This window comes from Canis lupus, chromosome 36 (genome assembly GCF_048164855.1).
Source record: "Canis lupus baileyi chromosome 36, mCanLup2.hap1, whole genome shotgun sequence".
Taxonomy (NCBI): domain Eukaryota; kingdom Metazoa; phylum Chordata; class Mammalia; order Carnivora; family Canidae; genus Canis; species Canis lupus.
This window is the reverse complement of record NC_132873.1, coordinates 12,559,332-12,572,907: the sequence shown is the minus strand read 5'-3', so window position 1 is coordinate 12,572,907 and position 13,576 is coordinate 12,559,332. Positions and strand designations below refer to the sequence as shown.

Genomic DNA, 13,576 nt, shown 5'->3' with positions numbered 1-13,576 from the left:
TTTATGTAGATGAGAAATGACCTTTTCTTTGTTTTAAACCACTGTCGTGTTTTCTAAAAGTGTTGTCCAAAAGACAGTACCTTTGGAAGGGTAATGCAGTGCAGTTATTTACATTGGAACACAGCATTACCCAAATGGTCCTAGAAAAACTGATGGTCACTCTAGTGGTGATCATTCTAATTGATGATGGTCAGTTGATGATACAAATGATTGTACTACTTGATTTCAGTGGTATAAACTCAATTCAATTTCATCTCCCTCTCCTTCAAAATCTGTTCCAAAACAGCCATTGTGTAAAAAGTATTTCAGTGATTAAAAAAATGAATAAAATGCCCCATTTTCTATTGTTTTTGGGAATAATTTGACATGGATGACATCTAAAATGGAAACAAAATACATTGAACAGTTTGGCTTTACCTCCAATTCAGGTGTTTAAAATATATACAGTATAAACCTCTTAGTGTCATAAATGAGTGAGCTCTCTTCCAACTGCCACTCACTCATATAAGCAAAAATGAGATTTGAGTGTTCAAATCTATGTTCTATCAAAATTGCTTTAACATATCACTGAAGAGTTCCTTTCTTAAGTATTAAAGAGAAAATTAAGATATGTTCCAGAAAATAAATTAGACATTATCAAAGAAAACATGCTCCATGAAAGCAGAGGATTTTACTCACTCTTTCTTCTCACGGAATAGAACAATGCCTGATGATGTGGGGAATCAGTACTTGCTAGCTGAATGAATGAATGTGTGTGTAGCTAAGAGGCCCATGCACCTTAGGTGGTGGTTGTAGAAGTGAATCTAACAGAATTATTATAAGGGCTACTTTGGGGAGTGCTGAGTAAATACCAGGCACAGCTTGCATCTGTCATTACTTGTAGAGTGAAACAAAATGTGGTCCTTGAATTGTTGACATAGGATTTTGAGAACAGATAAATAAAATTAATTATATTTAAACATCTATAATGACAACTTACATGTCAGTGACTTGGTTTTAGTATTTCTAAAGTTGCCAAAACAAACCAAAAAAAAAAAAAAAGGGAAAATATATCAATATAAGTAATTCTTGTTTCCATTCTGGAATTATGAATCATATATTTAAAGAAAAGACATATTTATAGAAGCATTTTTTCCTCTAGTATATTAGATATTTTTAATACTAATAGTCTCATTATTACTCCCTGATAATGTATAATTATTCTCTATTAAAAATATATTTTTACCATGTAAAAAATTCTGAATACTGAATTGTCTAAAAAGATTTACAATGAAAAAATTTGAAATGGAATAGTTCTTAATTATTTAAATTCCTCTAAGATAATCAATAGGGTATTGAAATTTTTTTTAATCAAAAACCTAGCTTTTCCCTTGATAATAATTACTCTTACCGTTAATTCCTAAACCACCCCTTATTCTCTTGAAATTATATTTAGCACCCTTAGAAGCTGCATTAACTCATCTAAGTCTCAGAGTTTGTCTTTTGTATAAAATCTTGAGACTGGAAAGAAGGAAGTTGAGGCAACAGGTAAATTTGATCTCAATTGTCCTTGTGTCAGAACATCCAGCTGAATCCATTAGAATGCAGAAAACTTTCCCCAATCCGTATCCTTTGTTTCCTAGATTTCCTCTTTTAGCATGCAATCCTAATGACAAATGAATCATTATTAAATTGTTAATGCTGGCTACAGAGTTTTCTAACTACTTTGAAAACCTCATCATAGGCAGCTGTGGGGACAAATGTGTTACATTTTCAGTTGCACATGGGAGAGCCTGTAGTGTTGACTGAGGTTAAAAAGATAGTGTTGCGACACATTAAAAAAAAAAAAAAAAAACAGCAACAACACCCAACTAACATTATTTCATTATACTGCCTGCTAATAATTTGAAAAAAATCAAAGTACTTTCCCCCCGTTGCTTTTTCTTCCTTCTCACTGCCATTGCAAATCAAAAATATCCTGAGACAAAGGGGGACTTTTCTGTGTTGGATTTTCAGCCACTCAAGGTCCTAAGGTCAGAGACCGCCTCTTTCATATTTTTGGTTCAGTATTCTACACACCAGTGGGTACTCATAAATATGAAATGATAATTATACTAATTCATATCTGTTTAATCAGGCATACATGATATATGACTCAGGGTATTTAAGCACTTAGGCGGTGATTAACCATAATAATAGTTGCATATGATTCTTCTAATTCTCAAGTTTCGCGTGCCATCTTGGCTAACTGTTTACAACCATCATTATCTCCTTTCTTCTCCTCATCAACATCAACTGACTTTTATTGTGTATGTCACTGTACAAAGCACTCTCAGCTATTTTAGAGAAAACTGGAGTCTTTAGACTTATTTTTCCATATTTATTCGCACTTATCACATTTTCTAGTTTCACAGAAGCCTTGCTGCTGAAATAATTCCATTTCCCTCTGCCTGATTGCTCAATTATTTTCTCTTTTTCCTAAATTAGTTTGATTTAATGTCATATCAGCACTTTGAATGGCAAGCCTCAATAATGTAAATCAAGCATATTCACTGCAGGATGCTATTCCTAGTACCTCACTGATTTTCTGACACATTGTGCCTTCTGGAGCATAGAGGAGGATGCAGAGTGGGCTTCAGACTTCGATACTGACCAGGATTTAGGACAGGGCATTTTGCCAAATATCCATGTTTAAACCAGTGCTTTTCCTTACTCTTTGATGTCTTTTGTCACCAATTTCCAGGCCTTTGCAATGACCAACCAGATTCTGGTGGAGAGATCAGTGACAGGGTGGAAAGAAATAGAATATGAAGTGGTCCGAGATGCTGATGACAATTGTGTCACTGTCTGTAACATGGAAAATGTTGATGCCATGGGTGTTCATACAGGTAGGCAAAGAATCTTCGGGAATTATAGTAATGACTTCAGCTCATGCTTCTGATGATGCGTAGCAGTCTTTATTAAGTTATTTTCTTTAAATTACTATTCTTAGCTGACAGACTAGTGATAAAGTTTCACAGAAAATAGTATATCACAGTATTGAAAATAACCTCACATTCATTTTGATCTTCACAAAAACCCTGTGAAGTAAGGCAGGTATTATCTTGATTTTATTTGAGGAAGAGGTCAAATGTAAGCAATGAGTGATGGTAAAATCTGTAAGACTTGGTGTTGAAAAGAAATGAGGTTAAGAAGGCTTAAATGAGAGGATGAGTATTAGTTACCACGTGAATGAAAAAAGGGCCACAAGTAATAGAAACAGGTAAAATAAGTTTTTTTTTTGGTAAATTTTATTTATTTATTTATTTTTAATAATATTTTTTTTATTGGTGTTCAGTTTGCCAACATACAGAATAACACCCAGTGCTCATCCCGTCAAGTGCCCCACTAAGTGCCTGCCACCCAGTCACCCCACCCCCCGCCATCCTCCCCTTCCATCACCCCTAGTTCGTTTCCCAGAGTTAGGAGTCTCTCCTGTTCTGTCTCCCTAAAATAAGTTTTTTAGGAAGAGAAACTAATTAGATAAGACGGCAAAAATAATAACTTAGGATTTAGAAATGCTAAGTTTGAGGCATGGGTGGAATTCTCAAGAAGAGGGTTGGTAATAGGGAGCTGGAATTCAAGAAAAGAGAATACAAATAAAGATGCTGATACAAAGTCATTGGGAGTCATTGGTGTGAAGGACATAATTGAAACTGGAAGCATAGGCTAAATATTCAAGGGCATGGGCATAGAAAGAAAGACGGTAGGGTCAAGAACTGAACTTGGGAACTGTTTAGATTTACAGGACAGGAGTAAGAGGAAGGGTTAGTGTTGAAGATGAAGAGAGAAGTGATAGGAAGAAAACCAGAATGGTACACTACCAAGTAAGCCAATACAAGAAAATATTTTGTAAAACAGCTTTGGTTTTGGCCAAATCAAATGATGTGAAAGGTCAAGAATTAGGATTTTCATGTGGGTTTTTGGAGGTTCAAGAGGACAATTTCGATGCAAAGTTGGTTATGGGAGCCGTATTGAAAAGAATTATATGGCAATAAGGAATATGCAGAAATGGGAAACTTTCAAGAAGTGTAGTCATGTAAAGAATAAGACAGATGTTCTTGTGACTGAGGAGGAGCTTCTTGAGCCAGTAGAAATCTGAGCATGTTTGTAGGCAGAAGGAATGGTGACTAAAGATTAAGAGATTGAAGACATAGGGCAGTAGTTAGAGAGGAGTAAGACAATGGGAAAGGATGAGATGTGGAAAACAGGGGGATGAACCAGTCTGGGTGAAGAGGAGATCATAGTTTGTAGAAGGGAGAACTTGACACAGAGAGAGAGATTTTGAAATGAAGAGCAGGGAAATTGAAGAATTTAGTGTCGATCTGGTAAGTAGATGACTGAGGCCTTGATAGCTAGGTGAACTTGGGAAAGTGTAGAGGGGTTTTTGTCAGTAATGTGTCAGAGTAGTACAGACAAAACAAGAATCAGTTTCTGATGTGCCTTATATGTATTGCCTTGAGACAGTTATTTTCCCAACAAACCCATAGACTAATCTGTGTCATGTATCACACAAATCAATCGAGTCACCAAAATGAGTTATTTAGATATGCTACCAAATGACAAGTGTTGCTTGGATGTACAGGTGATTCAGTTGTCGTGGCCCCTGCCCAGACCCTGTCCAATGCGGAGTTTCAGATGTTGAGACATACTTCAATCAATGTTGTTCGCCACTTGGGCATTGTGGGTGAATGCAACATTCAGTTTGCCCTTCATCCTACCTCAATGGAATATTGCATCATCGAAGTGAATGCCAGATTGTCCCGGAGCTCTGCCCTGGCCTCAAAGGCCACCGGGTAAGATCAGACTGATTGGCCATGTGTTTGCAGATTCTTTACAGATAGTTTTGGAAAACTGACAGCTAGTGGAAGACTGAGTTGCATTTACAAGCTATAGTCCCCATTTCTGTATGCTGGCTGCAAATCATTTAGGACCCTAAGGACATGGTTATTAATGAGCTTGCTGCCAGATTGAGGCAAATGATATTGCTAGCTGGCTTTGTTTGCTGGCTAATCATAAACTAATCAAAATCTGGGTGGTCAAAGCAGGCTGCAAAAAAAAAAAAAAAAAAAAAAAAATCTGCTTCCTAATTGCACTTTGCAGATACTGTTAAAAAGTGAAAACTAATTCTCAATTTCAGTCCTCAACTGGTTTCTTCAGGTATATAGTAAATGATAGGCAAATTGTATAGTTGACTTGATTCAAGCATTTAGTAAATTATTTTATTTTAGCCAAACTCCACAGGACCAAACATTGTAAGGTTTTTCTATTGATAAATGTTGCAACCAGATGAATGAATTTGCAGGTCATTTAAAAACTGCTAGCAAGCATAATTAGAGGGAACATTAACTAGTACCTTTTGTTTCTATTAATATACTAAGCATATGGCATTTAAATTACACGGCATTTAAATGAGCAGAATAATTGCCTGTAAGGATTTTTTTGTTTAATACAGCTATGTGGTACTGCATGGAGTGGCAGTGAAATGTTGCCCTAAGCAAGAGTCAGGAGACCTGAGCTCTCTTTCCAATTCTCCTGTTGACTTTTGACGCACCACTTACTGTCTCAATCAGTTTCCTCATCTGTCAGATGGGGGAGAAGTATTAAAAGACTCACATGTAATTCTACAGTTCCATGCATTATTTTCTCAAATATAATTACCAAAAGTATCCAGTCAAGTTCCTAGAGTGTTAGTTTTGTAAGGAGTCTCAAGCTCAAAAATAATTTGGAGAAAAAGCAAGGACCCACGCTTGCAATGTTTTCTGACCGGGTACCTGCAGTACCCGCTAACTTCATGGTCTTCCTAGGTGCAGATGCTTATATATATTTTCAAAAGAATATATTGCAGATTCTCATCTTTGTGGAGGCTCTACACAAGTGAGCATTTTATCAAGGAAGTCATTGATTCAGTCATTAATCCCGATTAAAGAGGTGAAGGTTGGCAGTAGTAGCACTGAATGTCAGGCATAGAGAGTGAATTCTTTCATGATCCATGCCTCTCTATTTTATCATCACTCATGCTATTTTATAAGTGGCTATTAAATCTTCATACAGAACAGAGAACCAGATGTGTTTTATACCCTGATGTGTAATAATACCAGAATTTCTAAAAAAGACCACTTTATGTTTTGGGCTGTTTTTAATGCTCATTGCTGAAAGAAAAAAAAAGTATCTCCTCCTTTATAGCTACCCACTGGCATTCATTGCTGCAAAGATTGCCCTAGGAATCCCACTTCCAGAAATCAAGAATGTTGTATCAGGGAAGACATCAGCCTGCTTTGAACCTAGTCTGGATTACATGGTTACCAAGATTCCTCGCTGGGATCTTGATCGTTTCCATGGAACGTCTAGCCGAATTGGCAGCTCTATGAAAAGTGTGGGAGAGGTGAGTCCTTGGTTTATTCCCCTATTTATTCTTGTTCTCAGTTATTTTGTTATATCTTTAACATCCTTGAAAATCTTAAGGTTGCCTGGATACTGGGTTCTTGATTGGAGGACATATGGGAATGTCATTTCCTCCTTGGTGTTTCAACATTTCTCTGTTAACATAAGACATTTGTTACATGATCATTTCATGGATCTTAAAAGCTTCTATTTAAAAGGTGAGGCCTGGGACACGTGGGTGGCTCAGCAGTTGAGCCTTGCCTTTGGCTCAGGATATGATCCCAGGGCCCAGGATTGAGTCCCACATCAGGCTCCGTGTGTGGAGCCTGCTTCTCCCTTGTCCTGTGTCTCTGCCTCTCTCTTGTGTCTCTCATGAATAAAAAATACAATCTTTAAAAAAATTAAAGGAGAGGCCATATATGTGGATGCAGAATATATTTGCATATATGAAAACCATATTCTCATATATAACTGAATTATAATGTGTTTTATAAACAAATCTAGAAAATAACATGATATAAAATGGTATACTGAAAAGACCACTGAACTAAGGTTAAGAATTCAATTTTAATCTATTCACACAAATTGTGACTTTACCCTCATTGGACCTCACTTTCTACATCTCTAAAAGAAAGGGGCTAGACTAGAAGATTTTCTCTCATGTGCCATCTAGCTCTAAAGTTTGAAACTGAGAAGAGCAAAATGGGCTATGAAGCCCTCTTTCATTATTCTGAAATGGTCTAAGCTTTTAGGACCTTAGATTTTTCATAATGTCCTTTTTATACTATTTGAAAATAAAATTAGCGTTTGATTATTCCATCTTTCAAAGATGCAGTGCTCCTCTGTGCAGAGGAAAGAAAGGAATTCAGACCCCAGTCTCTAATGGTCACTCTCTTCCCTCCCCCACCAATGGGTTTATTTCTTCTTGCATCCAGTTGGCTTGACATAAATGGAGAGAAGATGAGCCTTGGAACCAAATGAGCTTGGATTTTACTCTTGTTCCTCTTATTAAAGACACTCATGCAAGACACTGGTCTTCAGGTTTTCCATCTGAAAATTAGAGATGATAATATCTACCTTGTGGGATTTTTAAAAAAATTTTATTTATTTATGATAGTCACAGAGAGAGAAAGAGAGAGAGGCAGAGACATAGGCAGAGGGAGAAGCAGGCTCCATGCACCGGGAGCCCGATGTGGGATTCGATCCCGGGTCTCCAGGATCGTGCCCTGGCCAAAGGCAGGCGCCAAACCGCTGTGCCACCCAGGGATCCCCCTTGTGGGATTTTTATAAGGTTTAGGGTTACTACATGTAAATATTCAGTAATGTCTTTTAGATTCATAAGGAATCTCCAATAAATGTATTTTGCCAGTACTGTTGTCATTGTTTATGAGTAGGATTTTTAATTACCAGCAGTATGCGTGAATCTCCATCCCTATCAATTAATTGATCTATTATCTATTTTATTTTATCTCATCCCTGTCTATATATGGCCAATGTAGGAGCTCTTGGTCTATGCCTAGATATCGAAGCTGGTTAGATTACAGAACAAAGAACTATTTATGACATATTGTTCTATATTGGCTTTTATTTGTCCTATGTTACAGATTATAGCCTATCCTCAGACTAGCCACTGCAGAAAGTGCAGCTTAAATCTATCAGCAATGCAGGAGGAAAGAAGAAAAAGAAAAAGACATTTTACTGATCATATTCATGCATGAAAGGGAGAATTATTACTATGTTGGTTTCCCTAGTTTCCAAGATATGAATGCAAAATTTTAAAGTAACAAAAAATAAGGAAAATTTGACCTTTTTAAATTAAAATGTCCTACTAGTTGTAAAACAAAAACAAAAACCTGGTAGTCCTTCATAGCCGCTTTAAATCTCCTTTTTTTCCATCGTGCTTCAAGGTATACAATAGAATTAAAACTCAAATGCCATGGAAAGTCTGGTTGGTAGTTTTTCTGCCAAATAAACAACTGTTATTTGGTTTATTTTGTGGGAAGTATCCCTTTTCACATTGCTTACAGTAAAATTTATAGACCAAAGAATATGAGATAATTTCTGTAATGTTTTCATTTAGGGCTTATTATCTAAGGGATTTTTGTTGTCAGTGAATATTTCCCATCAGACATTTAATTCAAGTTAGGAAGCATTTCCTGAGTTCTTACTCCATGCAAGATGCTGGGAGAATAAAACAGTGAATAAGATGTAGATGTTTGTTACACATTATCTGCAGTTGGTAAGTTCAGAATACATAAATGGAACCAAGTGTAAAATGAATTCAACTGAGGTGAAAGTTAAAATACAGGGCATCCCTGGGTGGCTCGGTGGTTTAGCACCTGCCTTTGGCCCAGGGCATGATCCTGGAGACCTGGGATCGAATCCCACATCAGGCTCCCTGCATAGAGCCTGCTTCTCCCTCTGCCTATGTCTCTGTCTCTCTCTCTGTGTCTCTCATGAATAAATAAATAAAATCTTTAAAAGAAAGAAAGAAAGAAAGTTAAAATACAGTATTTATGGGGTGCCTGGGTTGGCTCAATGGTTGAGCATCTGCCTTTGGCTCAGGTGATGACCCCGGAGTCCTGGGATCAGGTCCCGCAAGACTCTGCTTGTGTCTCTGCCTTTCTCTGTGTCTCTTGTGAATAAATAAATTAAATAAATTAAATCTTAAAAAAACAAAACAAAACAAAACAGTGTTTATATACAGGTGCTTTGAGAATGTAGAAGAATAAGGTCAGGGAATAGGGTTAGGGCTATGTCAGTTATTCCATTGAAAAATGATGAGATTTTTCACTTAATTAAGGTGAATTTTAATAATATAAAATATTAAAAACCACAAATTTTGACTGAACACAGTTATGTACTCCTTAATTATTATATGTTTTTTTCTTTTATGGATTATATTCCGTATACCATTATGTATAGTGTGCTTAAAAATAATTAAAATTTATGGTGAGTTACTTATAGAACTAGTTATTTTATGGCCAATTTAAAAATATATAATACTTTAAAATTGTATTAAATATTCTAGAAATGTTTGCCTAATTTGATAGTACTATAAAATATTTTATTTCTGGCAGTCTCTCTCATGCTTGGGCAAGCAAGTCTATGACCATATTGTGTAATCCTTCAAGTACCAGTATGCCTTGCAGGTTGCCTATCTGAATTGGACTAACATTTTATTTATCTCTGCTCTTGAGAATCTTCCCTACTTCTAATTAAATTTGGGGCCGCATGAAAGGTTATCTGTTTGGCTTTAGCGATTTTTGAATATGTATCTTGTCACACAATTGACATGAAGATTTACCAAACTGACATGAATGGGAATTTGGGTCTATTTAAAGAATCATGGAAATTTACTGAAGGCAGCATTACCACGGTTATTATTTTAAATTGAAGACCAAAAATGCATAGCAATCTATTATTCCGTGGAAAGATTCAAAGACAGTGTTTATCCACTGAAAATAACCGGTTAGGCTTGAAGGCAATTTAAGTTTAGTTCTGACTTGTAACTTGTCCAAACCAAATCACCACATGGTCTTTCTAATTGATTAGTGTACAATCAGCTATAAAGACTGTGGGAAGACACATTGAATTTGTCATGGGGAATTCAGACTCCACCTACATTCAAAATCTGAATCTGTCAGTATTCATTATGATTCTGAAGGTTTTATTAATATTAATACTTGGTTATAAAGAAAGCCAACCTGTCTTGGATTGTGACTGATAACCCGTTTAGAAATAGTTCTGTTTTTGTGTTAATGTATGTCTGGCTTCCCTTCATTTGTTTTCCATTCTAAAGAACATCTGTATAAAAGCAAGATTTTATTAAGGAAGGGTCTATATGCTCCTTCCACAAATTCCTCAGTTTAATATTATGGTCCAGAGCAGGTGCAGACAATTTCCTCATCAGTCTCAGCAAATAAAACTAAATTCCCTATGTGATAAAAGACTGACCTAATATTGTTAAAGACTCATTATATCAAAACCATGGAGAAAAGGAGAGAGAGAAGAAAAAAAAAAAAACCCAGTAGCAACACCTAAATTTGAGCAGTATACTTCCTTATATGTTTTGTTCCTAAGTCTTTTCTGAAAAATATTCCATTTCTAGGTGTGTTTCAAATTCATAATATAGAGACGCTTTCTTTAAATACAAGTTCTTAAATGTGCATTGTAGGTCATGGCTATTGGTCGTACCTTTGAGGAGAGTTTACAGAAAGCCTTAAGAATGTGCCACCCATCTATAGATGGTTTCACCTCCCGCCTCCCAATGAACAAAGAATGGCCATCCAACATAGATCTCAGAAGAGAGCTGGCTGACCCATCCAGCACCCGCATCTATGCCATTGCCAAGGTAATATGTGATAAGGGGCCCAGAGCAACTATTTTCTTCAGAGTACAGCCAACCTGGACTTCAAAGTAAAACTGAAACACAAAGTGGTCATGAATTCAGGGATTTTGGGAAAGAATCCAATTCTCTTTGGTAGCATAATACTGGAGACTTCTGTGGCTTTTTCCAGATTTTTCTATAATTGATCAATTCTATAATTGATTCTATAATCTTTTTAAAATTTTATTTAAGCCTAGACTTGAGGACACATTGCAGTTTAAAGGATGATCACGTAGATAAAATGTTCCTTCCTTTTACTCTATATCCTATCAATAATACTCTTAAGTAGGTTTGATCATATTGACTTGCCAGTTCCTATCACTCTCATTACTTGTTCCTTGAAAATATATAAATTGTATTTTAGAAGAGAAGATGCATAAAATAGTATCATTTAGTATATGCTACCTCAGACTTTAGAATCTTTATTTGCTTCTTTTTCTATGTTTAAACAACAAGGGCTATAAAGATTTTCCATGATTATAGGCCTTTCTGTGTGATTATTTTATTGATCTTAACTTTTAGAACAATAAAGCCCCACCTTTCTCACTTCTACACCCTAGCTCCCTTTTATGCAAATTAAATGCCGTATTAATCTCCTTTCATGTTTACTATGTGTAGGGTTTTGAAGTTTCAGCTCATCTGATTTTATAAAAGGTGACTTGGGCAGCTGGGACCTGTCTGGTCAGAAATCCCTGAATGGCTTTTTGACATTTAAGGAAGCTTAGGCATTAATCTGCCAACAGTATCAAACCACACTGGAGCTACAAAACCCTGCTGACCATTTTATATGTGCGTGCATGCATGTGGGATGAGTTGATGAAAATATGAATTCTTCCTTTAAAGAGGAACTCTGTCTTTGTAATTTGCCTTTGTAGCGACAGAAAAATGCTGTGAAGGATTTTGAACTCACTGCAGCTTTCATGTCCGTATATTGAGAGTCTGTCCTGCTGAGAGGGGAGAAGGGGAGGGAATGTTTCCTTCGTTGCATATAATGTATACTCTCCTCACCTTTATGGTTTCTAAATGCAGGATATTAAGTTCCATTGAAATTCTGGCAGATGCTAGTGTCTTTTGATGGACATTTCTCAATATTGAGTTTCAAGGTAATAGAGAATTAACATTTTTCAATGGGGAGGGGGGTGATAGTAGTGAAGAGAGCGTATTTCAGAGAGCCGCTTCACCTTCTACATTGTTCTTATTTCAGGCCTTTGTTTAAAAAAGCACTCTACCATATTCATATGTGTAGATGTACATATGATTTTTTGGGGGTGCAGACAAAGGGCAGTAAGTGGATTTTTTCCTTTAGCCTAGTAATCATACTTCTGCCATTTTGAGGAGGATGAAAAAGGGAAGTATTTTCAAGTTCCCAGCGAGGCTGTAAAACTCAAGCAAAGCTCTCATTCTTTTCTAACAGACTTATAAAGGATGAGAATTCAGGGGCAACTGTGTGGAGGTTCTTTCTTGCACAGAGCACCCTATGTACGAGCAAGATGTGCAGGGTCTGAGGTTATAAATTATTGTCTGTCAGAATGCCAGCAGAAGGAACTGGTTTCTGTTTGTTAGAGGTCATCATTACTGTTCATTTCCCCAGCAACCAGGAACTTGGTGATTTTGACAAAGAGAGTAAGGGCTGTGGAAGGCTGAAGGGGAAAAGGAATGAAAGGAGTGAGTAAATCTTCACTTGCTTTCATGGTTCTTACAAAAGGGCAAGTTGCTCTGAGGCCTGATTTTTGCTGCAGTCTTATTTCAGGATGACTGGATCATCACCTCTTTTGATCTGGGGAGAACACAGGGCATTATTCTTGATTTGGGAAACATTAGAGTAACCTCAAACTTGTTTGAGTCATTATGAATTTCACTATAGCTGTGTGACATGGCAAAGCTGTAGTGCTTGAAGATGGAAGTTGGAAGATGGGCAGGATCTGGCTTTGGCTTGGACACTGTGGCTGTGACTGTAGTTGTTCTTCGTCATAATGAAATAATGATTCCAGGATTTTAGGTCCTCTGCCACGGGCAGGGTGATGAGTGTGTGTGATTGTATGAAAACTTCCTCTGGTCTGTCAAAAGTCTCACTAACTTAAGGTTCTATCCCCCTCACTGTATTGATGGCCAACAGCGAATGGTGCCTTTAATCACTTGGAAAATGAGACAGAATATTAAGTCTTTGGAAACCTGGCTATATATAGGGAGAATTAAACAAAAGAAACATAAATAGACTTATAAAATGAATATGCCTTTGAGTATTCTCGTTAGATGTCATTTTATGCTAGTCAACAGAATTATAAACTGTGCTGTCTCTCGACACAGTCATTGTCTCTCTGGTGCTAAAATCAGTGAAAGTTTAAAGAAAATTAATCTCCTTGGGTTGAAATAGAGTAGCAGAATTACTAGTTACCCACATTTCTTAATGGGATTTAAAAATACAATGTGCCATATCTAGAATATGTGGTCTTGAAGTATTATCTGATTATCAATTTTCATGGAGTACAAATATATATCTAAAGATAGTAAAGAAGAAGGGTGGACATCTTTTGAATATCAAGGTTTGGGTTTTGAGTGTTTATATCCTCTTTCCATTGCCTTTTTTTACTCAGCTTAATGACCCATAGTTGTAATTTTACTTCTGAGAAATTGCTAAAGTAAGCTTGAGGAAAAAGCTGAGCTGCCTATCAGAACAGAAGTTATTACTACACTGTTTTGGAATATATTAGGATTTTGTAAAGTGCCTGTCTTAGCACAAAAGTCATAGTAACCAATTTCAAAATAATTGTTTGAAGTCCTCTC

The 13,576-nt window shown here is 36.5% G+C and overlaps 1 protein-coding gene across 3 annotated transcripts in view; it reads left to right on the top strand.

The window, feature by feature from the left end:
- CPS1 (carbamoyl-phosphate synthase 1) overlaps positions 1-13,576 on the top strand; it is a 357,452-nt gene that overhangs the window by 284,240 nt on the left and 59,636 nt on the right. For all 3 annotated transcript variants that reach the window (XM_072813561.1, XM_072813560.1, XM_072813562.1), the window contains 4 exons: positions 2,723-2,867; positions 4,604-4,814; positions 6,205-6,403; positions 10,580-10,756. In XM_072813561.1, the coding sequence (XP_072669662.1) occupies positions 2,723-2,867; positions 4,604-4,814; positions 6,205-6,403; positions 10,580-10,756 (732 nt within the window). The remainder of the gene's footprint in view (positions 1-2,722; positions 2,868-4,603; positions 4,815-6,204; positions 6,404-10,579; positions 10,757-13,576) is intronic.